This window comes from Oryctolagus cuniculus, unplaced genomic scaffold (genome assembly GCF_964237555.1).
Source record: "Oryctolagus cuniculus unplaced genomic scaffold, mOryCun1.1 SCAFFOLD_68, whole genome shotgun sequence".
In the NCBI taxonomy this organism is placed as follows: domain Eukaryota; kingdom Metazoa; phylum Chordata; class Mammalia; order Lagomorpha; family Leporidae; genus Oryctolagus; species Oryctolagus cuniculus.
Window position 1 is genome coordinate 1 of NW_027208392.1, and position 23421 is coordinate 23421.

Genomic DNA, 23421 nt, shown 5'->3' on the forward strand with positions numbered 1-23421 from the left:
GAGGTGGAGCAGCCAGGACTTGCGCTCGGCTCTCCCATGAATGCCGGCGTTGCACGCGGTCCTTAACCTGCAACTCCACAGCACCGGTCCCTCTGTGGTGACTTCTGAGGTGGCGGAGCCTGCACAGGGGGACAGTTGAACCATGAGGCCTGGGTGGTATCCTACGGCTCCTGCGCCGGGCTCCCGAGGGTCAGCTCTGCCCGCTCAGCATGGTCGACTGCAGGGGTGACGTGGGGTGGTGAGTTCTCAGTCTCCGCGCAGGCACATGGTGGGACCCTTGGCTGCTACACGAGCCTCGGCCCCAGGGGCCATCTCCTGCGTGCTGCCACCTCCCGGCTCAGCTGACCGCTCCACAGCACCATCCTCGGCTGGGTGTGAAACCATGGTGCCATTTGCTCCTGGGTTTTTACTCTGCCGGGTTCCTTGGCTTAGCTGCAGCTCAGCCACACACACCGGTGAGGTTTCCATTACTTCCAGCCCGCTGGACGGCATTTAGGGAGAGGCTGGCCAGAGTGTGCTGCTCATCATTTCTTTGAGAGGCAGAGAGAGACGGTGAGACAGCGTCTATCCTCTGGCTCACCACTGAAACGCCTGCAGCGGTCCCCAAAGCCAGGAGCCAGGAGTAGCCTCCAGGTCCCCGGCGCCATTGCCGCTGCCTCCCTGGCGTCCCCGTTCCTCGGGCTTTGCCATCTTCTGCCTTTGGGTCCTTGTAAGCCACCTGTGGGTGGCTGAGGGCATTAAACCCGGCCCAGTGCCGTTGGCTCTCCTGAGCAGGGACCTGGACTCTGGCCACTGTCCCTGCTCGCCTAGCGGCCGTCCCTATGGTCAGGGTCTGCCCTGCCCCAGCCCCTCCCCAGTTTCTCTTGAACCGGTTATTGGTGGGTCCTGAGTTGCCTGCGAGGTCTGATGCCAGGGCCCCCAGGGGTCCAGCTGTGTAACCATGCTGTGTGTCCCGCCAGCCCCTGGTCTTCCACCTGGAGGCTGTGAGTTTGACGTCGCAGCTGGGAGCCCTTTCCATATTGTCTGCTCTGTGTGCCAACCCGAGCGTTGCCTGTGAGCCGCGTGTGCGATGGGATGCCAGGGGCCAGTACACGTGCAGTGACGTGTTCACCAAAGCCAGGGCAGCCAGCTCAGGACCGCAGGGCCCCTCATGCCCTGCACTCCCACCGTGGCTGCCTCGTGAGGGTGCACATTCGGGGTCTGCCTCATTCCAGGGCATGGCCACGTCCCGGCCACGGAGCACAGACTGAGGGAGGGGATCCTGGCTAGGTTCCTGTTCTGGCTGCTGGACATCTATGTGGTGGGGCTGCTCAGGTCCTTCTTCTACGTCATGGAGACCACGTTCCAGAAGAACCAGCTCCTCTTCTACCACAGGAGCGTCTGGAGCAGGCTGCAAAGCGTGGGCATCAGGTACCGCGTGTGGTATCCATGTCCCGGCTCCCCACAGGCTGCGAGGCCCTGTGCTGGCCCACGGAGGGGAGGCCTCATACTGGCCTGTGGAGGGGAGGCCCTGTGCTGGCCCATGGTAGCCCTGTGCTGGCCTGCAGAGACCCTGTGCTGGCCCATACCCTATATGCTCATGCTTGGGCTCAGTCCCCTCAGGGCGCTTCTGAGGGACTTGGGTCGTGAGTCGCAGAGACCCCTCCTGCAGGGACACCTGGGGGTACAGGCATCCCCTCTGGATGACCTTGGTGGGGGTGGCATCAGGGGATGGGGCCTGAGTGGTGGAGATGCTGGCTCCTGGTTCTGCTGAGTCAGACTGAGGGATCAGGACTGATTACGCCGAGTCATGCCAGGTGTGGGATGGGAGCCTCAGGCCCCCATGTGGGGGTTCCTGGGAGGTGTCTGTCCCACAGAGTGTGCTGTGTCCACGGGGACCAAGGTTCCCTGACCCCAGCCCCAGGGCGTGTTGCAGGCAGCACCTGGAGTGGGTGCAGCTGTGGGAGCTGTCAGACGCGGAGGTCCAGCAGCAGGCCAGGCCAGCCCTGACCCTGTCCCTGACCCCAGCCCTGACCCCAGCCCCGGGCATGTTGCAGGCAGCACCTGGAGCGGGTGCAGCTGCAGGAGCTGTCAGATGCAGAGGTCCAGCAGCAGCCAGGTCGGCCCTGCCCACGGCCCTGACCCCCTCTGACCCCGGTCCTGACCCCAGCCCCAGGTGTGTTGCAGGCAGCACCTGGAGCAGGTACAGCTGCGGGAGCTGTCGGATGCAGAGGTCTAGCAGCAGGCCAGGTTGGCCCTGCCCATGGCCAGACTGTGCTTCATCCCCAAGCCCAGTGGGCTGCGGCCCATTGTGAACCCGGACTCTGTGGTGGGAGCCAGAACGTTCCGCAGGGAGAAGGTGACCTGGCCTCCATCTTGCCCCACACAAAAGCTCACAGGCTTGTGCCTGTGTGCTCAAAGACGGGTCCTGCTGTGAGTGGACGAGGAGCTGGGGGAGGTGCCCAGCTGGGCCTGGGAGCCCACAGGGGGCACTGGCCAGGGCCCTCAGAATCCTGCCATGGCGCCGCATGGAGGGGAGGGAAGAACAGCTGTCGCTGCCCCCTGAGGACCACAGGACTCGTCCCATGGCTCCCCCGCCCCCTGTGGCTCTTTCTGTGGCTTTGCCCCCATGGCTGCTGGTGCCTCTGCCACGGTGGGGTGATTTTGTCATCAGTTAACGTTGCTGCAGTCACTCCAAGGACCTGGCCTCTGTGGGGGGGGGGGGTGCTGCGGACCCCAGCCCCAGGCAGCTGCTCAGCTGGAGCTGGATGGATGGCTAGCATCCCTGAGGGTCACATGTGTTGCTGGGTGAGGGTTCCTGAGGTGCAGTGACAGGAACCCTGAGGAGCCCGGCCAGTGGGCTGAAGGCCGGCTCTGCAGTGGGCTCTCCCAGGACCCTGGGAAGCTGGGTGGGCTTGTGGCTGCCCACCCTTTACAGCCCCCCTGAAGCTGCATCCTGTGTGCTCCAGGCCCGGTCCTGGACCTCGCACATCAGGACTCTGTTCAGCATGCTCAATTACGAGCAGGCGCAGCGGCCCAGCCTGCTGGGTGCCTCTGTGCTGGGCCTGGGCGACGTCCACTGGGAGGCCCTGGAGGCTGCAGCTGACCCGGCCCTGACCGCAGTCTTCAAGACCATCCTGGACTGAGGCTAGAGGAGCCGGGCACATCGCTGTTGGGGGAGGGGTCATCTGTGACACAGGGCAGGGCCTGTCCTTGGGGCCTTCTTCCTTCAGGTCAGTCCCCTCCCTACTGTCAGGGGAGCAGAGCCCACCACTGAGTCCTCTCAAGACCCCATCATGAACAGCCAGGAGGAAGCTCATGGAAGACCTGGCCATGGGCCGTGGGCCTGTGAGCATGTGCCCTGCCCCGGGCCTGCTCATCACCCCCGAGTGATCCAGGGCTGCCAAGGGAAGCCCTGTGCTGTGTGCTTGGTTAAGCTGCCCAGCTTGAGTGAGGGGAGGCCCCAGGGCGCTGACCCACATGTACCTGGGAGCAGCAAGCTACCCACCCCCTCATCCAAAGTCCAGGCTGAGCATCCCTGACCCAAGGTGTCCACTGTGCAGCCCCCCCAGGCCTCCCCTTGCCCCGTCCCTGCCTCCGTCCCTGCAGTGGTCCTCTGGAGCCAGTGTCTGGTGCAGTGTGTGTGGACTCCCCTCCTGTCCTCAGATGCCAGGGCAGGAGGACACGTGGCCGCTGTGGAGGAGTGTTGTTCATGTGCTAGAGCCACGTATCTGTCAGGCAGCGTGGCGCTGCCTAGTGCCTGATGAGGATGAGTAGGGAGCCCCCTTCCCCCGGCAGGCCCCAGCGTACAGGGGGCCTAATGTGACCTGAGGACCCTACTGAGAGCAGGAAGGGCAGTGCTGGGGGGGATTTGGTGAAGGAGTGGCCTCAGCCACAGGGGTGGCTTGGGCAGCCTGAAGCCTGGCAGAGCAGGCACCTGTGTGACATTTCAGCTGCTGTGAGCAATTCCAGAACCTAACGGGATGTCACAGATGGGGTCATGGACATGGACCTTGGACAGGGCTCCTGGCACCTCGTGCTGGGTTTTATGGCACGGGATGTGCCCCTTTGCTGCTGCATTCAAAAGATGTCCTGGTGACTAAGCCGACAAGCCCAGGGGACCCCAGACCATCCTGGTGACTAAACCGATGTGCCCACAGGGACCCCAGACCTTCCTGGTGACTAAGCCAATGTGCCCAGGGGACCCCAGACTGTCCTGGTGACTAAGCCAACATGCCCACGGCGACCCCAGACCATCCTGGTGACTAAGCCAACATGCCCAGGGGAACCCAGGCCATCCTGTGACTGAGCCAATGTGCCCAGGGGACCCCAGACCTTCCTGGTGACTAAGCCGATGTGCCCACAGGGACCCCAGACCTTCCTGGTGACTAAGCCGACATGCCCAGGGCACCCCAGACCATACAGGTGACTAAGCTGATGTGCCCAGGAAGACTCCAGACCATCCTGGTGACTAAGCTGATGTGCCCACGGGAACCCCAGACCTTCCTGGTGACTAAGCCAACATGCCCAGGGGAACCCAGGCCATCCTGTGACTGAGCCAATGTGCCCATGGGACCCCAGACCATCCTGGTGACTAAGCCGCTGTGCCCATGGGGAACCCCAGGCCCTGCTGTACTGTCACTCAGGTTCTCAGGCTTCACTGAGTTTGCCAAACCTTGGAAAAGCTGAGCTTTCATAATTCACAGATTTATTGGTTCATTTGAGAGTGACAGGGAGGGGGAGAGAGCTTCCATCCACCTGCTCCCCTGGTGGCTGCCATGGCCAACACTGAGCCAGGAGCTCCATCGGGGTCTCCCACATGGGTAGCAGGGGCCCAGGTGCTTGGGCATCCTCTGCTGCCTTCCAAGGCCATTAGGGAGCTGGGTGGGAGCAGGGCAGCCAGGACTCCAGCCAGTACCTACAGGGGATACAGTGTTGAGTGGCCACTTTGTGGGCACATGATCCCCACAGGTGAAACGGCATCAGCCTCTTTGCTGCCCAAGCTCTGGCCTTCCCAGTGAGCAGCTCCTGACAGGGGCGGGGCAGGGAGAGGGAGACGGGGCGGAACCCCCAGGGGGCAGGCTTACAGTCACCTGTGGGGGCTGCTGTGACTGTGAGGGATAGCGCCCCCCAAAAAACAAGATGGCTGTGCCCTGCTCCCCAGCGCCCCCTCCTGGTCGTGCTAACTGTAGTCCCCCATTGGGTGACCTTGTGGTGGTGGTGGCCCTGTCTGCCCTGGGGGCTGTTGCCCATGAACACGTTGTCCAGGAGGGAGGGGCCCTCTGTGGACTCCTCTGTTTTGGCCACATGAGGGCAGCATCTGCTCCTGTGCCAGCCCCTGCCAGTCAGGGACATCACATGGAGGGCTCATGCCCATGGGGGTGTCACGCTGGTCGACCATTGCCCTCTGCAGCCCCTGGGCCATGTCCACATTCACATGAGTGTCCATCTGTCCACACATCCATGGCTGAGTTTTCTGGAGGCTGGGTGTCCACTGGGTCTCTGTCCCCATGCCCCACCCCTTCCCTCTTGGCCACTGAACCAGGGCTCTGACACCACCACCGCCAGCCCCTGAGGGCCCCTCCAGGCCAAGCTCCTGGGCACGAGGTGGCCAGGTGAGGTGTGGTCAGGAAGGGCAGCCCCGGAGCCATTCAGGGCAGTGGTAGGGTTTGCAGGCCACAACGGCAGTGTCGGGACAGCGTTGCCCTCACTTCCCAGCCCTGTGGGGGCCCTGCCAGCACTGTCTACTGTGCAGAGGGCAGGTCATGAACCGTGAGGTCTCTACAGCATACGGAAGGGGGGGCTGGCCAAAGGGACACCGCAGGGCAGAGCTGAGAGTGGGCAGATGCCTGTGGGTCCCGCGAGCTCCCGTCCTCTCGGCTGTCTGCTCAGAGCTGCTGTCAGCAGTGATGTCCAAGCTAGCAAGACGGGGCTGAGCCCTGGGATGCCCCCTGTGGTATGGGCTCCCCTGTGTGACACCCCATGCTCACTGCCACCTGTCAGCATGGCGTGGGGAGGGGGTGTCATGATGGAGGGCTAAGTGCCAGCCTCCCCCACTGTGGGCTCAGACGTGCATGGAGCGCTGGGGCTGAGTGGGTGTTTAGCTCTCAGCTCCTCTGCTGCTGGGCCTTGGTCACACCCATGGTGGCGAGAGCTGCTCCCAGCACAGATGCTCCTTGAGTGATAACACACACATGCCTTGCCAGGTGCCATAGGGGGTGTGGCCAGCTGTGTGTTTCTGCAGGGCACTGGGAAAAGGCTAGGGGCTCTGTGGGTACTGGTCTGGCAGTGTGAGGCCGAGGTCAGTGGTCAGAAGGAAGTGGGGGTGGGGTGGGCAGGTGGGGGCTGACTGCCTGGGTGCTTGGTGGGTGGAGGGCGGCTGGGGACCTGGAGGGAGTGGCCAAGAGGCCCCACGGTAGGAAATCTGACTTCAGCAGCCTCTGCCCTTGAGCATGGGTGCTGACACTGGCGGTGTCTCTGAGTCCTCCCTGGCTGGGCTCCCAGCACTCGTGTGTCCCCCTCACATGTGTGCAGATGACTCCTGCCCCCTATCCTGGGCTGGACTTGGGGGTCAGCCTGGGGCTGGATTCCTGGCAGGGAAGCTGTGCAGGGCCTGGCCTGCTGTCAGCATGCCTGCCCTTTGTCCATCATCACAGCTTGAGGCTGTGTGGGCAGCACTGTCACAGAGGGACTCCTATGGCAGCCAGGAACTGGGTGTGCCCCTGGGTGGACTCTGCCTCCCATTTGAGGGCAGAGTGGACCCTGGATAGAGCAGGCCCAAGACATGGGGAGCCAAGGGTCCTGCAGAGTTGGTGGCAGGGTGTGATGAGGTCACCCACGGCCATCCCTGCCCCTCAGTGGGCCCTGCTGTCTTACAGCCTCAGGCTGCTGTCCAGCCACTCATCCTGCTGCTGCCTCCTACACTTGGCCACCAGCCGGGCCAGTGCAATGCCCGGGACCCACAGAGCAGGCAGTAGGGACAGGAGCATGCAGATGGCTTGCACCCAGCCAGGGTAGAGTTTCTCCTGCCTGGAGGGGAACTGCTCCTGCAGGGGGCACAAGAGAGAGAGAGAGCTCAGCCTGGAGTGGTCAGACCTCTGGCTCCAGACCCCAGGCCTTGAGCAGAGCGAGGCTGACCCGACCACCTGTGCACGGAGGCAGCCCCAGTCCTCCCTGGGACTACAGGAGGGCAGCATCCTGGGTGGGTGCTCAGGGATGAGGGAACTGGGGCTTGAGGCTCCCTCTGGGTGGAAGCCCTCAGGGAAGGCAGGGGCATGTGGTCCCCACCCACTGGCCTCCAACACTTGTGGACAGGTGAGGTGTGGTCTGAGACCCCAGGATAAAGCAGAAAATTCTCACTTCCCCCAGGCGGACCCTGAGGGGTTCTGGTGCTCACTTGGAGGGGCGGCCCAGGCCAGGTGTTACATAGTCCCCTGTGTGGACCAGGCAGGGAGTGACCCTTCGCCAGTCTGCCTCCTGACCTCTCCCAGACACTAGAATTGTCGCTTCCTTAGCTGGCTGTCCACGTGGAAAGTGCGGGCTGGAAGGACTGATGTCTCCAGGGTCTGGACACTGCTCTGAGGCCCTCGAGAGGCTCCGGTCCTACCAGGGTCACCCTGCAGGTCACTGCGGCCCCTTGATCCCCGTGGGAGGACCTACGTGCTGAGGGTTCCAGGCCTAGTAGCTCAGTGTCCTCTGGGCCAGCAGGACGAGGTAGGCCAGGAAGACACTCAGGAGGAGCAGGGGGCTGGCCACGAGCCACACCGCCCGCCAGTAGAGGCCTGGCTGCTGCCCCATCATCCACACAATGTCATCACAGAACCTGCACAGACATTGGGCACAGTGGCGCTGCGGGGCCCTCCCCACCCCCCCGGGTTTCCCGTGGACCTCAGCTCACTGCTGCAGGCTGTAGATGTAGATGACCCCCACCACCTTGAAGAAGGTGAAGACTATGAGGTTGAAGGAGGCCACGTAGCTGTCGAAGATCTCCAGCCAGTAACTTCTGGACTGCAGCATGAAGCAGGTGGCTGAGAGCAGGCAGACCAGGCAGGCCAGCCCTGAGGTGCAGGGTCTGGGTGGGAGGCCTGCACCTGCCCCTTTCCCCCACCCCACCCACCTGCCAGAGGTGGGTCAGAGATTGGCCTCAGTGGGCCACGGTCAGGGCAGGTCCACCCATGTCCTGCCCGGAGCCGTTGGGCTGTCCTCGGGGAGTGGGCTAGCCCAGGGCCCCTGAGCTCTGTATAGGAGGCAGCAGGCATCCCTGTGGCTGAGCTGTGCACTCACCTGTGAGGGCCTCCTTGGGGATCCCCATGGGGATGACCCCCATGTCCAGGAGCAGCGTGATGATCCCCTCCATGTTGGTGCCTTGTATGATGCAGGGTCTCACGCAGCCATGCAGAGAAGGGCCAAGTGCAGCCAGGGCAGGAAGTGCGAGCCTCATCCTGATGCCCCAGGTACCCAGCCCAGCCCAGCACCCCCAGTGTGGGCACAGACACCAGAGTGGGAGCCCCAGCCCAGCACTCCCTCACCAGTGTCGGCAGAGACCCTGGGAGTGGGAACCCCAGCCCAGCACCCTCTAACCCAGAGTCGGCAGAGACCCTGGGAGTGGGAGCCCTGGAACAGAGAGAGGCAGCTTTGCACGGTGCAGCATGGCCACCGCTTGCTATGCTCTATGGAACTCTGGGAATCCAGCTAGGATGTGACAGGACCCTGTCCTTGGGGTCCAGGTGAAGGATCTGGAGAAGCCCCTCTTGCACTGGTGAGGGTGGTGCTGAGGTGAGGCTCACACAGTGAAGCACAAATGAGGTGCACACACATGTGAGGCACACAGGTGCACATGAGGCACACACACACGTGTGAAGCACACACACGCTCACACAGTGTTCCTGGGGCACTGGCTCCTACCGCACTGGCCATGGCTGGCCTGTCCTCTGCCTCCTCCCTCTGAACGGTGTGGGATTGGCATAGGCACCACCCATTGGCTCTGCATGTGGGGGCCGTCCTGGGTGCCGACGGGTTCAGCAGGACCCCTGCCCCACCCATGGTGCCTGAAGCCCCCTCCAGGGATGTGTACTCTGCAGGGGCAGAGCTCCCTGTGCCAGAGGCTGCAGCCCACCCAACTCCCTGAATGAGACGTGTCTGGATGGTCGGGTGGAGGGCCTCAGGGTTGCTTAGGCAGCGTCGGCTTCCTGGGGCTGCCTTAGGGCTGTGCACCGTGCATATCTCAGAGTGGAGACATGTATAGTGCGTGTGATCCTAGAGGCCCCGGGCACACGGGGTCAGGTGGCAGCCCCCTAGAGGCTCGAGAGGGCACCCCTCCTGCCCCCTGTGGCTGTCCCCTACTCGGGGCCCACATTCCCCAGGGCAACCTCAGCTCCATCCACACCCGAGTTTCGTCTGCTGAGACCCTTTTTCCAGTGAGAGTCCTCAGAACACTGGCGTGCCTGCCCCGCCCCTGCCCATGGCGTGGCCCAGCCTCACCTGCCCAGGCACTGTCCATGGTCTGTGGTGGCCTGGAAGCCCATGATGGAGAAGATGACAACAGAGGCATACAGGGAGGTCATGCTATTCATCAGAGAGATGACCATGGTGTCCTTCTCACAGTTGTTCCTGCACACGGGAGCACTCAGGGCCTCGGGAGGGCCCCCACCCACTGAGCCTGGGCCCCTCCCCACTGCCTCAGCCTCACTCTACTCCTTGACCATTTGTGGAAAGGCTCAGATCTGTGCTGAGTGCCCTGTGGGCCCCAGACCTGCCCCAGGCCAGTCAGGCTGGGCACACACAGCAGTTCCTGGAACGGACAAGCCAGGTGGAGCCCACCCCAGGCCAGCAGGTCCCACAGCACCATCCCCAGCTCAGCCCTGGCTGGCTGGCACCGCATCACCAGGGTGCCAAGCAAGCTGGGGCAGCTGCCCACCTGGATGGATTGTAGCTGGAAAAGGCGATGTGTCCACTGAAGGCCAGGGACCGGGAGAAGATCTGGGTGGCTTGCATCCATCCACACCCACATGTTCTGGAGAATCTGCCTCTGAAACATGAACACAGCAGATGCTGTTCTAGAACATTCCCTGGTCCTTTTGGGTCACACCATAACCAGGTGTGACCTGTACAGATTCCAAGAACCGTTCAGGACTTTGTGCCAGGAGGGAGCTTGCTTGGCGTGGTAGCTTACACGGCTCCCCTGTTCTGCGATGCAGCCAGCAAGCTGTGGCTTCATCAGGCCCACGGCAGAGTGTGGCTGGCACTCGGTGGTGGGGCTTAGAACTAGATCTGAGCTGACTCCGACCCGGGCATGCTCCCTATCCTCTCCCACGCATGGCTTTAACCGTGTGAGGCCCCTGGGCAGGGGTGTTTGCACCCATTGCCCCATTTGCCTACTGCTGGGTGTCTGGGGAGACAGCCTCATGCCCAGGTGTGCAGCTGACTCCTGGTGGTGGTCAGCAGCCCTGGAAACCCCCTTGGGATCCTGGACCAATGGAATGGTCTAGAAGTGCTGCAGGCTCTGAGTAGAAGCCCCTTGGTCCTGTGTGCCACACCTGCTGGACGTTTCTGCCCCAGGTGACAGCTGATTCCTGCCAGCCCCTCCCCCACACTCCTACCTTGTCAGCACCTGGACTTCCTGCAGGTGCACCAGTCCACACACCCCAGACCAAAGTCCTTGTCCCAACCCTGCTGAGACCCCGAGGCCCGCCTCCCTTGCCCACTGTGCCCCCTGCCCCCCTCCACTTATGTTGTGGGTGAAAAGGTAGCGGAGCCTGTGTGTGACACCAGACAGCATCAGGCCTCTGATGAGGAAGATGGTCAGCACCAAGTAAGGGAATAGGGCCGTGAAGTAGATGGCCTGGAGGAGATGCCAGGTCAGATGCACAATGGCCCTGCAGGAGTGGGGGAGGGGCCTTGCCCCATTGTGACCACTCATGTGGCCCAAGGTGACCACACAGGCATGGCGCTTTGGGTCAAGCTCTGAAGGTGTATGGTCACACAGGACCCGTGGGTCTGCTAAGGTGGGCACCAGCACTCAGGACAGGCAGGCCCCCTCCCCCACCCCAGGCTGCCCCTCGTCCTGCCTTGGGTCCTCCTGTGCACACCTCAGGCTCTCAGCCCATCCCCCTCTTTCCCCTGTCCTGGTGGCTCCCAGTCAGCGGTGGGCCAGGGCTGGCCCCACATCCCCACACAGACCAAAGCCACAGGGCCTCCCCAGCGCATTCCTAACAGGATGGTCTGTGAGAGCCACAGGGTCTGGTCACTGGCTCTGTCTTCAGAGCCTCGTGGGAAAAGGCTCAGGCTGGTGGCTGCTGGATTGTGTGGGCTGCCCTGGGGCAGGGGGTGTGAGGAGCCCTGACCATGCAATGAGTGTTCAACACCCCCGACCCGTGTGCCCCAGCGGCCCTAAGGGAAGGCCCTGAGAAGCCAGTCGCCTGTGAGAGAAACCAGTGTCTGCTCTCTATCACATGTTTTAAGTAAGTGTAAGAACATGGCCAAGGCTTGGAGAGGAGTGGAAGGGAAAAGGGGGTTGTTCCTGGAGGACAGTGCATGCAGACAACTGCACGTGGGGCACACGTGTCACCTGAAGACGGCCCGTGACAGGCCCTGAGATCCGGTACCAGCCAGTGGGCGCATGGCCTTGGCAGGGGGATTTGGGTGCAGACCCCACCCATTGGTGGCTTGGCAGGGTCCGGGGAGGTCATGGCAGGGCCTCGAGGGGTGGTTCCAGTGGGAGCACGGGTTCTGAGAGCTGTGAGTCCCCTGTGTCTCTTCTCCCAGGGTGGTCCCTCACCACCCTGCAGCCGCCCGGCTGCCTGAACCGAAGGCGCTGCCCATCTCGGAGCCCGAACCTCCAGACCGTGAGCTACATGTGCCCTCCTCCCTGGTGCTGCTCTGGGATCCAGCGAGAGTCAGAAGCCTGACAGCGCCTCCGCCACACAGGAGGCGGAGTGGAGGCATAAAGAGCAGAGGAGGAGGACCAGACAGGGAACGGTCAGGAGGCAGAGGCAAACCTGAGCCGCCAGGGAGGTGCTGGCTCTGAGTGGGGGCTCCTCAGGCCAGACCCAGTGGAGCAGTGGCTATGAGAGGCACTGTCCACCGAGATGGAGGGGCAGGGAGAAGTCACAGTGGCCGCCAGAAGAGAGCCGGCATGGCTGCCTTGGCACAGAGTGCGGTTCAGGGCAGAGACTGTCACCAGGATGAGAAGCTGCCCATGGGGCCCCGAGTGTGCCTGCTCCCCCATGCCGAGCCAACACTGGCAGCATGGGGAGGGGGCCTCGGAGCTGGAGGAAGCTGCTCTCACCTTCCCAGTGGTCTCAATGCCTCTGATGATGCACAGATACACCACAGCCCAGCAGATGACCAAGCAGATGAGCAGCCGCTACTGGACAGTGCCACTGTCGCTGATGTCAGCAGTGATGTCCAGCATCTGCCGGTACCAGAAGTAGCTCATGGTGCTGCTGCCCTGGCACTCCGCCACGAACCCTGCAGCCAGCGGTCCCATCACGGGCCGGCCACAGGGCCTGGGCCCAGTGCACGCTCTGCCTCGAAAGCCAGCAGGGCCACGGGCACCAGCATGGCTGACCCTGCACTGAAGCGGCCCCCACCCTCCAGCCCAGCTGTGCTCTCTCACCTCGCTCTGAGGCTGAGATGGGGAAGGGAGGCCCAGGGCTTGGTGTGTGAGCGGATGGGGATCTGGGTGGTCCCTGGGTCCAGCGGGGACCAGTGAACAGGAGAGGTCACCTGTCCACACTGGCCACACCCTCACCCATCCTGTTGCCTTCCAGCAGGCAGTGGCTCCAGGGCAATGGGTGCTGGAAGGAGTTGAGGAAGTACTACAGCACCCAGGTGAGGATGGTGTTGTAGTACAGGCTGACCAGGAAGGACATCGTGAGGCAGCCCAGCCCTGCAGACAGCGAGGACAAAGTGTCACACAGCAGGGGAGGAGCAGTGCCACCCATGCGCAGAGCGGGTCCTCCTGGGGAGCCGAGAAGGGGGTGGCCTGCCTACGCTGCCCAGGTAGGGGGAGATGGCTGTCCACACTCCAATGCTGCCCCTGTGCAGGTGCTGGCCAATGGCGAGCTTGATGTGGAAGAGTGGGATCCCCTCAAATACCAGGGCGATGAAGTAAGGGATGAAAAAGGCCCCTGTCAGGACACAGGGGTCAGGGGTGGCCACCCTCTGCTCCCCATTGGGGCACCTGGCATGCTGCCAGTGGCCAGCCCGGGTTCTGGCTGGGTGTGGTTGGTGTAGCTGCTGGCTGCATGCTCAGCCTCATGGGAGAATAAACCAGCCGGGCAGCACTGTGGGGCAGATTCAGAGGCTGTCTGAGTGGCCAGTGTGGATAGGCGGAGTGTGTGTGGCCAGTGTAGACAGGAGTGTGCCCAGCTAGTGTGGAAGATGTGTAAGTGGCCAGTGTGTACAGGTGGAGTATGTGCAGCCAGTGTGGACAGGCAGAGTGTGTGCAACCAGTGTTGACAGTGTGGACAGTGTGGACAGGCAGTGTGGGCATGGCCAGTGTGGACAGGCAGAGTGGGCGCAGCCAATGTGGACAGGTGGAGTGTGCACAGCCAGTGTGGACAGTGTGTATGTGGCCAGTGTGGACAGGAGTGTGTGTAGCCAGTGTGGACAGGTAGAGTGGGCACAGCCAGTGTAGACAGGTGGAGCCAGCAAGCAGACACCTGGAACAGGAGCTGGCATGAGCATGAGGAAGGGCCACAAGCTCAGAAGACCCTGGAACTGCCCAGGAGCGAGGAGGGTGAGTGTGGCTGTGCAAGATGTGGGGGCACTCTTTACAAAATTCTGAGTGATGGGCGATGGGCACTGAGTGGCTGGGGTGAGACCACCCGTCAGCGCAGCCCGGGGAGGAACGGGGAGTAAGAAGACAGAATGTTATGGCATGATTGGCCATGCTTGCCGCATCTGGAAACAAGTGCCATAGCAGCATGTTGGGGCGGCCACTCCTCCCTCGCCTGCATCCCTGATGAGAAGCCCCGTCCCCCGACCTCTGCATCCCCGAGGCCCTGGCCCCTGGGGGAGTCTCCCCAGGTTCCTCACTGGAGAGGGTTGTGTGTCCCAGGCCTGCCCGTCACATGGGGGCACTTGGGCAATGACAGCCCTGAGGGCAGCAGCCCCTGGCTGGTGCACATGTGTGGGCCACACAGGTGCATCCGTGTGCTGTGACTGCTGGTGAGCCCAGGGCTCCTGTCATCCTGCAAGGAGCCTTGGGAGACACCAGCCCCCACGAACATGGACACCAGGGTGATCGCCCCCTGGAGACTGGCTCCACACTGAGGGGCAGCGCCGCTGGGAATGGAGCTGCATGCTGGCCTGGGACCCCATGTGCAGGCCCCTGAAGTCCCCAGGGCTCAGATGCCAAGGCTGGGCTCTTCCTGGGGCCCCACATGTCTGGCTTTTTGGGACAGTGGTGCTGCCCAGAGGTCAGGGGTGGGGAAGGCCAGTCCCTTGGGTATCCAGATGTGGCTGGCAGGCTCACCTCCACTGTGGGTCTGGCACCTCCAGATGTTCCCCAGCCCCACAGCAAACCCCACGCAGCTGAGCATGTACTGGAGCTTGTTGTCCCACTGGGGCCTCTCATCCTCCCATGCGTCCAAGGCTGGATCTGGGCCAAGGTCCTGGGCCATAGTGGTCCAGTGTCTCTGGGAGCATCCAGACCACACCGCACCTGCACCCTCTGCTGGCCTAGAGCCTGAGTGTCCCCTCCGTCACATCCTCTGGTTTATTTAAAGGAAAGCCGGTGGAGCTCTGTTAATTGGTAACCTGGGGCCTGGCCATGCCCGCATCCCTGGCCCCTTTCCCATGAGTGTGTCCGATGTCAGCTGCAGGCTGGTACCACCACAGAGAGAGCTGTCCCCACGACAGCTGTGTGCTCCTGTTGGGGATGCTCAGGGGCACGGTGAGTTGGCTTTTAGTTATTTATCTGTAACAAGTGTTTTGATGTTGAGGTAATGCAGACTCATGCTCATTGGTGACAGGGTCAGAGGTCCCTGCTCCCCTCCCCCACCCTCAGTTTGCCAAGGTGGCCACATCCTGTGAAGCTGAGTCGAGGGTGTGGACACCTCAAGACCCAGAACATCCATCACCAGGGACCCCCACCCTCCATCCAGGACCCTGGCAGCCCCTGACCTCCCCATGCCATGCAGTTCCCAATGGGGTTAGCAGATAAAGGCTGTTGCCTGGCCACGTGTGGTGTGGTGGCTGTGGCTTCCCTGCTTCTGGGGCAGCATAGGAGGGGGCTTAGTCCTCAGACCACACCTGTCTCCTGACACCTTGGGAGTCTGACCATGGCTTCCTGGCTAGTCCTATGTGGCCTGCACCAGGGGCTGCACCTGCTCCCAGCCTGGGGGCCTCAGAATGGAGCCCACACCCTCCCTAGAGCTACAGGAGTCCCTGGGGTGACCCCCACTGAGCACAGCAGGGACAGGGCCTTTGGAAGGCAGACAGTCCTGCCCAATGCCCAGCCTGTCCTGGCCACAGCATGTGGCTTTGTGGGCAGCATCCTGATTGCAGCCCACGGGGGAGTGGAGCTGACCACCAGCCACACTGTCCCTGGGGACACACTCGCCCATCTGGATGCACACTCGAGAACAGTGGATGCAGTGGTTTATTTAGATGGGGACACTTGATGTCCATGAACCTGCCTGTCTGTCATGTTGACAAGGATGTCAAGCAGCAGCACTGTGTTCTGGAGGTGTCACACAACCACCAGCCTCCTGGATGACACAACTGGCCGTGCCGTGCCAGGGGCACTGCAGGGCAGTGGAGGGATGAGTGCTGAGTGGTCAGAACATGTCCAAGCTCCACCCTGCTCCGTGTTTGCAGTGTGCTGGGTAGCTGGAACTGCAGGATTGGAGTTTGTGGCCGGGGTCTCTGGGAGGAAGGGGACCCCCCAGCATCCCAGCCCAACTTGTGAGAATTCTAGAAAGTCCACTTGAAGGGAAGCACTCAGGCTTTTCTGCAGAACGTGGAGGTGGCCGTTTGTGGAAGCAGACGCCACAGGCACAGCTTGCATGGGCTGAGGTTGGTGCCAAGTTCCAGGGCCATCCACCCTGACACAGCCCTGGGCTCCAGGGGGTCCAGGAGGCATACAGAGTCCTTGCTGGCAGGGGCCAGGGCCAAGTTACCCTGTAACCCTCTCTCCCAACATCTGGCTAACAATTCAGTTAATGTCCCTGTAAGAAAACAGCTGATGTCTTCCTCTGGCTGGGCTGCAGTGAGCTGCACTCAGAGCGTCTGTCCATGGCAGGCAGAAGCAATGATTAAATGGTGAGTATTCATTAAGCCAGGGGTGGTGGGGCCAGGGCATGGAGGGGGTGTGTGGCCATGTCACCACAGGCTCAATGGGCTTCTGGTAAAAGGGCCCAAACCCTGACCTCGGGGGTCTCTAGGTCAAGCGTCTGTAGCTAGGGGGAGGACACAGGGTGAGGGCTGGGAAATGAGAATGGCTGCAGGGGCTGAGTCAGCAGCCCACACTCCAGGCTCCACGGCCATCCATGGCAACCTGGGGTGCAGCAGGTGCAGCCTCCCCACCCCTCAGCTCTTGACTTTGGAGGACATACTCAGGGCTGTGTGGCATGCTGTACTGTGTTCATGACAAGGAGACTGGGCCCACATGGTACACGTGTGTGCCATGAACATGTAAACAGCAGTGTGCATATATGTCTAAGCACAATGCACATGTCCACATGTGCACAAAATATATAGCTACATATGTACAGATGCACGTACACACATACACATGCATATGCACACACCCATAAAACATGCACATGTATGCACACAGGCATACGTGCACACAATACATACATATCCAGGCATGCACACAATGCTGACATAACTCACATGTACACACACGTGTGCATAGACATGCATGCATATGGAGAAACATCACATACACATGAATGAATATACACATGTACAACATACGTGTCTACATATTCAAGCTAGTGCACACACATATGAAATGCTCACACACACACATAAATGTGTGCATGCGTGCACTCACACACACACGCAGCCTGGAGCTTGGCCCCTCAGTACTTGAGGTCCCCGTTCATGGAAGCCGTGGACTGTGTGCTGACCAGGCCCTGCTGGTCCCCTGGCTGCCGGCAGTGGCCCCTGATGAGCTTGCAGATGGCGAAGCAGGGGATGATGAGGCTGGGCATGCCAGCCACGACCACCACCTGAGTGTACATACACCCAGGGCAGGTACCTGACCTGCCAGGATTTGAGGAACTCCTCCTGGGGAAGCACCAGGCCAGAGGTGAGCACATGCAGGGCCTCTGCCCTGACCTGTGACCCTCCCCTGAGCACACACAGGGCCTCCACCCTGACCTGTGACCCTCCCCTGAGCACACACAGGGCCTCCACCCCGACCTGAGACCCTCCCGGCATGGGTGGCCCCAGGCACTCACATAGCTGGGGTCCCAGACACTGTAGGTCAGCTCCTTGCTGACTTCAACTATGAAGTAGAAGAGGAAGATGACCAGCATGATCTGGGGGCTGACAACCCACCACATGAGCTGCCAGAAGATGTTGGGTTTGTGCCCAATCATGAACTCAATGTCCTTGTTGAACTTGGAGACAGAGGCTGGGATGGTGTCAACTGACCTGGGTGAGATGCTGCCTCACCCTGTACTCCAAGCCTTTCACAGTTGGACGTGTAGACATGTACAGTGCCAAGCACAGCTGCACAGCTGTGGGGCCAGGCGCATGGCCAAACCCACACTGCATGATGTTACCAGAGCATGGCCAACCCTGTGTACCTTGGCCTGCCCCTCAGCTGCACACCTGTACCTGCACACACGGCCTCTGCACACTTGGCCTGCACACACCTGTGCATACCTATATCTGCACACAACTGGCCTATGCACATCTGTGCCTCCACACCTGTAACTGCACATCTGTACCTGTACACCAGGCCTCTGTGCCTGTGCACACCTGTGCCTGTGCACACCTGTGCCTGCACACCTGTACCTCTGCACACCTGGCCTCCACACACCTGTGCCTGCACACCTGTACCTCCGCATGCCTGTGACTTCACACCTGTACCTCTGCATGCCTGTGCCTGTACACCTGGCCTCTGCACTCCTGGCCTCCACACACCTGTGCCTGCACACCTGTACCTGTGCACCTGGCCTACACACACCTGGCCTGCACACACCTGTGCTTGCACACCTGTGCCTCTGCATGCCTGTACCTGTACACCTGGCCTACACACACCTGGCCTGCACACACCTGTGCCTGTACACCTGTACCTCTGCACGCCTGTACCTCTGCACACCTGGCCTCCACACACCTGTGCCTGTACAACTGGCCTCTACACTTCTGGCCTGCACACACCTGTTCCTGCACACCTGTACCTGTACACCTGGCCTACACACACCTGGCCTGCACACACCTGTGCCTCCACATACCTGTGCCTGCACACCTGTACCTGTATACCAGGCCTCTGCACACTTGGCTTGTGCACACCTGTGCCTGCACACCTATACCTGTGCAACTGGCCTCTTCACACCTGGCCTGCACACACCTGTGCCTGTACACATCTGTGCCTACACACCTGGCCTCTGCACACTTGGCATCCACACACCTGTGCCTGCACACCTGTACCTCTGCATGCCTGTACCTGTACACCTGGCCTCTGCACACCTATGCCTGCACACACTTGTGCCTCTGCACACCTGTACCTGTATACCTGGCCTCTGCATGCCTGGCCTACACACACCTGGCCTGCACACACCTGTGCCTGCACGCCTATACCTCTGCATGCCTGTACCTGCACACCTGGCCTGCACATGCCTGGCCTTCACACATCTGGCCTGCACACCTGTACCTGTACACCTGTGCCTGCACACCTGGTCTCAGCAGCTCGCCTTGATAGCTTCTCAGGCTGCTCTCTGGTGGCCACCCCACCCAGCAAGGTTAGTGCCCAGATGTCTGGCCAAGTGGGGGCTGAAAGCCCCCGCTCTGGAAAGACCTGGACTCCAGGGAGGAACAGTCCCCCCACTGCAACATAGGTACCCCGGGCTGAGAACCCCAGCCCCACTGCCCACCCACCCATAGTTCCTCTGCTGCACCTGCACCCAGGCTGCTGTGGGGGACCCAGACCAAGGCTCTTGCCCAGCCATGTGGCAGAGGGCCTGCTCTTGCTGTGGCCTTCATGCTCATACACCCCAAGTTCTGGGCGGTCTCCCAATGCTGCTGTCGGTGCTCGCTCTGCACAGCTAGGTGTAGGAGAATCTGGAAGCCAGAGGGGCATGGACTGCCCCTGGTGGGCCCTGCAGAGCCCCCTCCCGGGACTCAAGGCTGCTGCACTGCTGTCTGCTCTGTGCCCCCTGAGGCTGGCCCTGGCCCAGCTCCCTGCTGCCTCCTCCCTCGTACCTGTCAATGCCATACATGTAGAGGATCACGAACATCTAGCAGAATGCAATGATGAGCAGGGGGATGGAGCCCGCATATCTGTCCAGGAGGGAGAGCCAGTACTGGCCAGAGTCCAGTGTGAAGATGAGGGCCAGGAGGTAGGTCACCAGGCAGGTGAGGCCTGCAGAGAAACAGAGCCGAGCGGGTCCCAACCTGTGGCCTGGCGGGAAGGGGACACAGCCGGGCCCCCCGTGGCACACGCACCTGGGAGCAGCTCCTTAGGGCACTTGGCGGGGATGAGCTTGAGGTCCTGCAGTGGCACAGCCATGCCCTCCATGTTCCCGAACATGGACGACAGGCTCAGGCAGAAGAGCATGAGGAAGAACAGCACGGACCACAGCAGCAACACTGGCATCTTGGTGATGGCCTCTTGTGGGGAGCAACTCGGACTAGACTGTTACTGGAATTAAGACTTATTCTATACATCTGCTCTCCCACAATATGGTGCTGAGAAGGCAGTAACAACTTCTACGCAGCTGCCTCTCGCCAACTTGAGTGATGACCTGCAGGAGCTGATCCTGCTCCTGATTGGAGGAGAGCAGCGTACTCGGCGTGTGGGTAGCAGAGTTGGGATTGGTGGAAGAGGACTATAAAGGAGGAGAAAGACAACATGCACGGGGAACATCTATGAGGAACATCTGAGCAGCCCCCGAGAGAGCCAGCCGGCGGTGTGCCGCTCCCCCGCGGAAGTGGGGAAAGTGGCAGGGGGAACCGCCCTTCCACGGAGGTGGAAGGGTTGGTAGCCAACCCGGGAAGAACCAGCAGCAAACCCGGGAAGGGCCGAGCAGACAAAAGAACAGCGCAGGGTCCTGTGTCGTTCCTCCGCGAAGAGGTGGAGCGACATAATGGTGCCGTGACTCGGATAGGAAACCTAGGAGGGAAGAAGCGGGAAAATACTGGAGAGAGAGACTAGCAAAGAGCCTAGGGAAAAGCCTGATGGAAAAGGTGCCGGAAGAAGCTATCGAAAGCCTAGGCATAGACTCGGATACGGACTACGGGGGGAAGCTGGGAGAAATCTCTAAGGTTGAAAGAGAAAGTGAAACCTAGAAGAAACTTAGACTCGGACACGGACTGTAGGGAGAAGCCAGGAGAAATGAGGGAGGAATATTGTTGGAAGAAAAGTTAGGAAACATACCGGGTAGAGAAAAATATGTTAGGGAGGATGAAGCCGTGGGGGCAGGCTGAGGCGGAGACGTAAGCTATGTGGGGATTTGTTAAGTCAGCCTGGGGAACAAGGGGCGAAAATCTGGAACCAGAGGCGGAGATGTGGGCCAGGTTGGATTTCGCCAGGTTAGCCTGGGGAAATTAGATTGAATACCGGTGGCGGAAACGTAAGCTAGACTGTGTGATTCGCGGAAGCTGCCGCACGCAGAGAGAGCGCGCGGGGCACAAATGGGGAGAGCGCACGGGGCACGAGTAGGAAACGTGGGCTAGCGCAAAGGCCGTGGTGCGTGCGTGAAGGGGCGTGGAGACCGCGGAGTGCGCGTGAAGCTGGGAAGCGGCACAGAGCCAGGAAGCCGCCCCGGGGCGAGGCGCCGAGAAGCAGCCTCGGGGCGGGTGCCGGGAAGCCGCGGGGATAAGAGAAACAGAAGTTTAGAAGTAAAATGAGAGAAATAGGAATGCTGGCAGATAGAAGTAAAATAGGAGAGATAGGAATGCCCGGAGGTAGAGAAATAGAGAAAAATAAGGCCTCTCCACAACATGGCAATGAGAGAGCTTGGATTCGGTCTGCCTGATTAGTAAGACGATAAGCACCTGTGGGTGGCTGCAGGTCACCGAAGACAGGCATGAATCAACATCAATAAGTCTCCCCACAATACGGCAATGAGAAGGCTTGGATTCCGTTTGCCTGATTGGTAGGGCTTGTAAGCACCTGCAGGCAGTTCTAGCAGAGCAGAGCATGCGCTGCAGGGCACTGAACACAGGCACGCATCAGCGCCTAAAAACCTCCTCACAACATGGTGAAGAGAGGACCCGGATTCAGTTTGCCTGATTGGTAGGGCTTGTAAGCACCTGTGGGCAACTCCAGCAAGCAGAGCAGAGTGTGCGCCGCGGGGCACCGAAGACAGGCACGTATCAATGCCGAAAAATAAAAAGAAAGGGGGAATTGTGGGGAGCAACTTGGACTAGACTGTTACTGGAATTAAGACTTATTCTATACATCTGCTCTCCCACAATATGGCGCTGAGAAGGCAGTAACAACTTCTACGCAGCTGCCTCTCACCAACTTGAGTGATGACCTGCAGGAGCTGATCCTGCTCCTGATTGGAGGAGAGCAGCGTACTCGGCGTGTGGGTAGCAGAGTTGGGATTGGTGGAAGAGGACTATAAAGGAGGAGAAAGACAACATGCACGGGGAACATCTATGAGGAACATCTGAGCAGCCCCCGAGAGAGCTGGCCGGTGGTGTGCTGCTCCCCCGTGGAAGTGGGGAAAGTGGCAGGGGGACCCGCCCTTCCACGGAGGTGGAAGGGTTGGTAGCCAACCCGGGAAGAACCAGCAGCAAACCCGGGAAGGGCCGAGCAGACAAAAGAACAGCGCAGGGTCCTGTGTCGTTCCTCCGTGAAGAGGGGGAGCGACAGCCTCTGTGAAGACAATGAAGGCCAGGCCTGTGCCCTCGATGCCCCGCATGATGGCACCCAGTCACCCAGGGCCTGTTGGTCCCTGACAGCCACACTGGTCACCCTGTCAGTGCACGGCCCACTGACCGAACCACACCAAGTGAGAATGAGGCTAATCCTAGGCCTCCTGTTGGCTCCAGATACACGGGTAAAGCGGAGCTGCGGGCCGGGAGGTGAGGGTGCACGGGGCCCAGGCCCCTTCACCAGGTGCACCCAGCCCTGGCAGAGCCAGGAGCAGCCGAGGGCACCTGGGCTGGGATGGGGAATGCCAGCAGCCACCTGGGGCCCAGGAGGTGACACACAGCTGACAACAGGTGACGCCACGTCCCGTCACCAAGCTTGGCGCTGTGGGAGCCGGCCTGGAAGCAGTGACACCCCCACAACCTGGGGGCTCCCGAACAGAGAGGAGGCAGTGTGTGGGGAGCCGAGCGGCAGCAGGATGTGCCACGGCCAGCGTCGTGGCAACCAAGGGGAAGTGGATGGCAGCCCCAGGGAGCAACCTGAGGGGCTGGCAGGGGCGCTTCTGCCTCCCGCTTGCCGGGGTGCCGGGACCTGCCTCCGAGAGGAAGGAGTTCATGTCGCAGCTCTGGAACATGAGCTGGGCGTAGGCCACGGGGTCTGTGGCATTCCACCAGCGCTGCATCTCCGCGAAGTTCTCCTGGGTCACATTGCCCTCCGGCAGGTCGAAGGTGTTGATGAGGGTCAGGAGGTTCCCTGGAGCAGAGCCAGGATGACACTGGGCACAGGGTGTGGCGGGGGCGGGACCACTCACGTGCTGAAGCAGTCGTCATAGTGCTCGGTGGCGCAGAAGCCAATGATGGAGTAGATCACTGTGGCCACTTACACGGATGTGAAGCCATTGATGGAGATGACCACCATCTCGCACCCCACAGGCAGAGGTCGGCAAAGGCACCACTGCCAGGCCCAGGACTGAGGGCCCAAAGCCTGCTGGGAAATGGGCTGGGTGGAAGTCCACCTGTGCCCCTCCAAGCAGGTGCAGGCGCTGAGGACTCAGAGGGCCAGAGGGCTGTGCCCAGCATGGGAGCCCAGAGCAGGGACCCTTGGCCCTTGCCTTTCATGCCTCCCCCACCACAGCCTACTGGCTCTGGGGCCCCCGGAGCAGCTGTCCCCTTGATTCTGGAGCAGGAGAGCCCTGGGTTCAAGTCCCAGCTGGGCCTCAGGTGCCCCTGGACCTGCCAGGCATCGGTGCAGCTGACACACATGATGCCGTTGGCCATGGAGGCCCGGCGGGACCCACAGCTCCACTCCCAGGCACGCGCCTGGAGGTGGGGTCGTTCCCAAGAGCCACGGAGCCGCACGCACCTGCGGAGCAGCAGCAAGGCCCTGTAGAGCTGGCAGGACAGGGAGAGTGGGTCACGGGGTGGGACTTGGGCTGG

The 23421-nt window shown here is 61.2% G+C and overlaps 1 protein-coding gene across 1 annotated transcript; it reads right to left on the reverse strand.

The window, feature by feature from the left end:
* Window positions 1-4908: 4908 nt before the first annotated feature.
* LOC127485216 (sodium-dependent neutral amino acid transporter B(0)AT3-like) lies at window positions 4909-10819 on the reverse strand. Its single transcript, XM_051828007.2, has 5 exons — window positions 10578-10819; window positions 9896-10006; window positions 9460-9588; window positions 8263-8420; window positions 4909-8006 (listed from the first exon to the last, which is right to left on the reverse strand). Exons 1-5 carry the CDS (start codon window positions 10754-10756, stop codon window positions 7873-7875), a joined length of 711 nt encoding a protein of 236 aa, XP_051683967.2. The 5' UTR covers window positions 10757-10819; the 3' UTR covers window positions 4909-7872.
* Between the last annotated feature and the right edge of the window lie 12602 nt (window positions 10820-23421).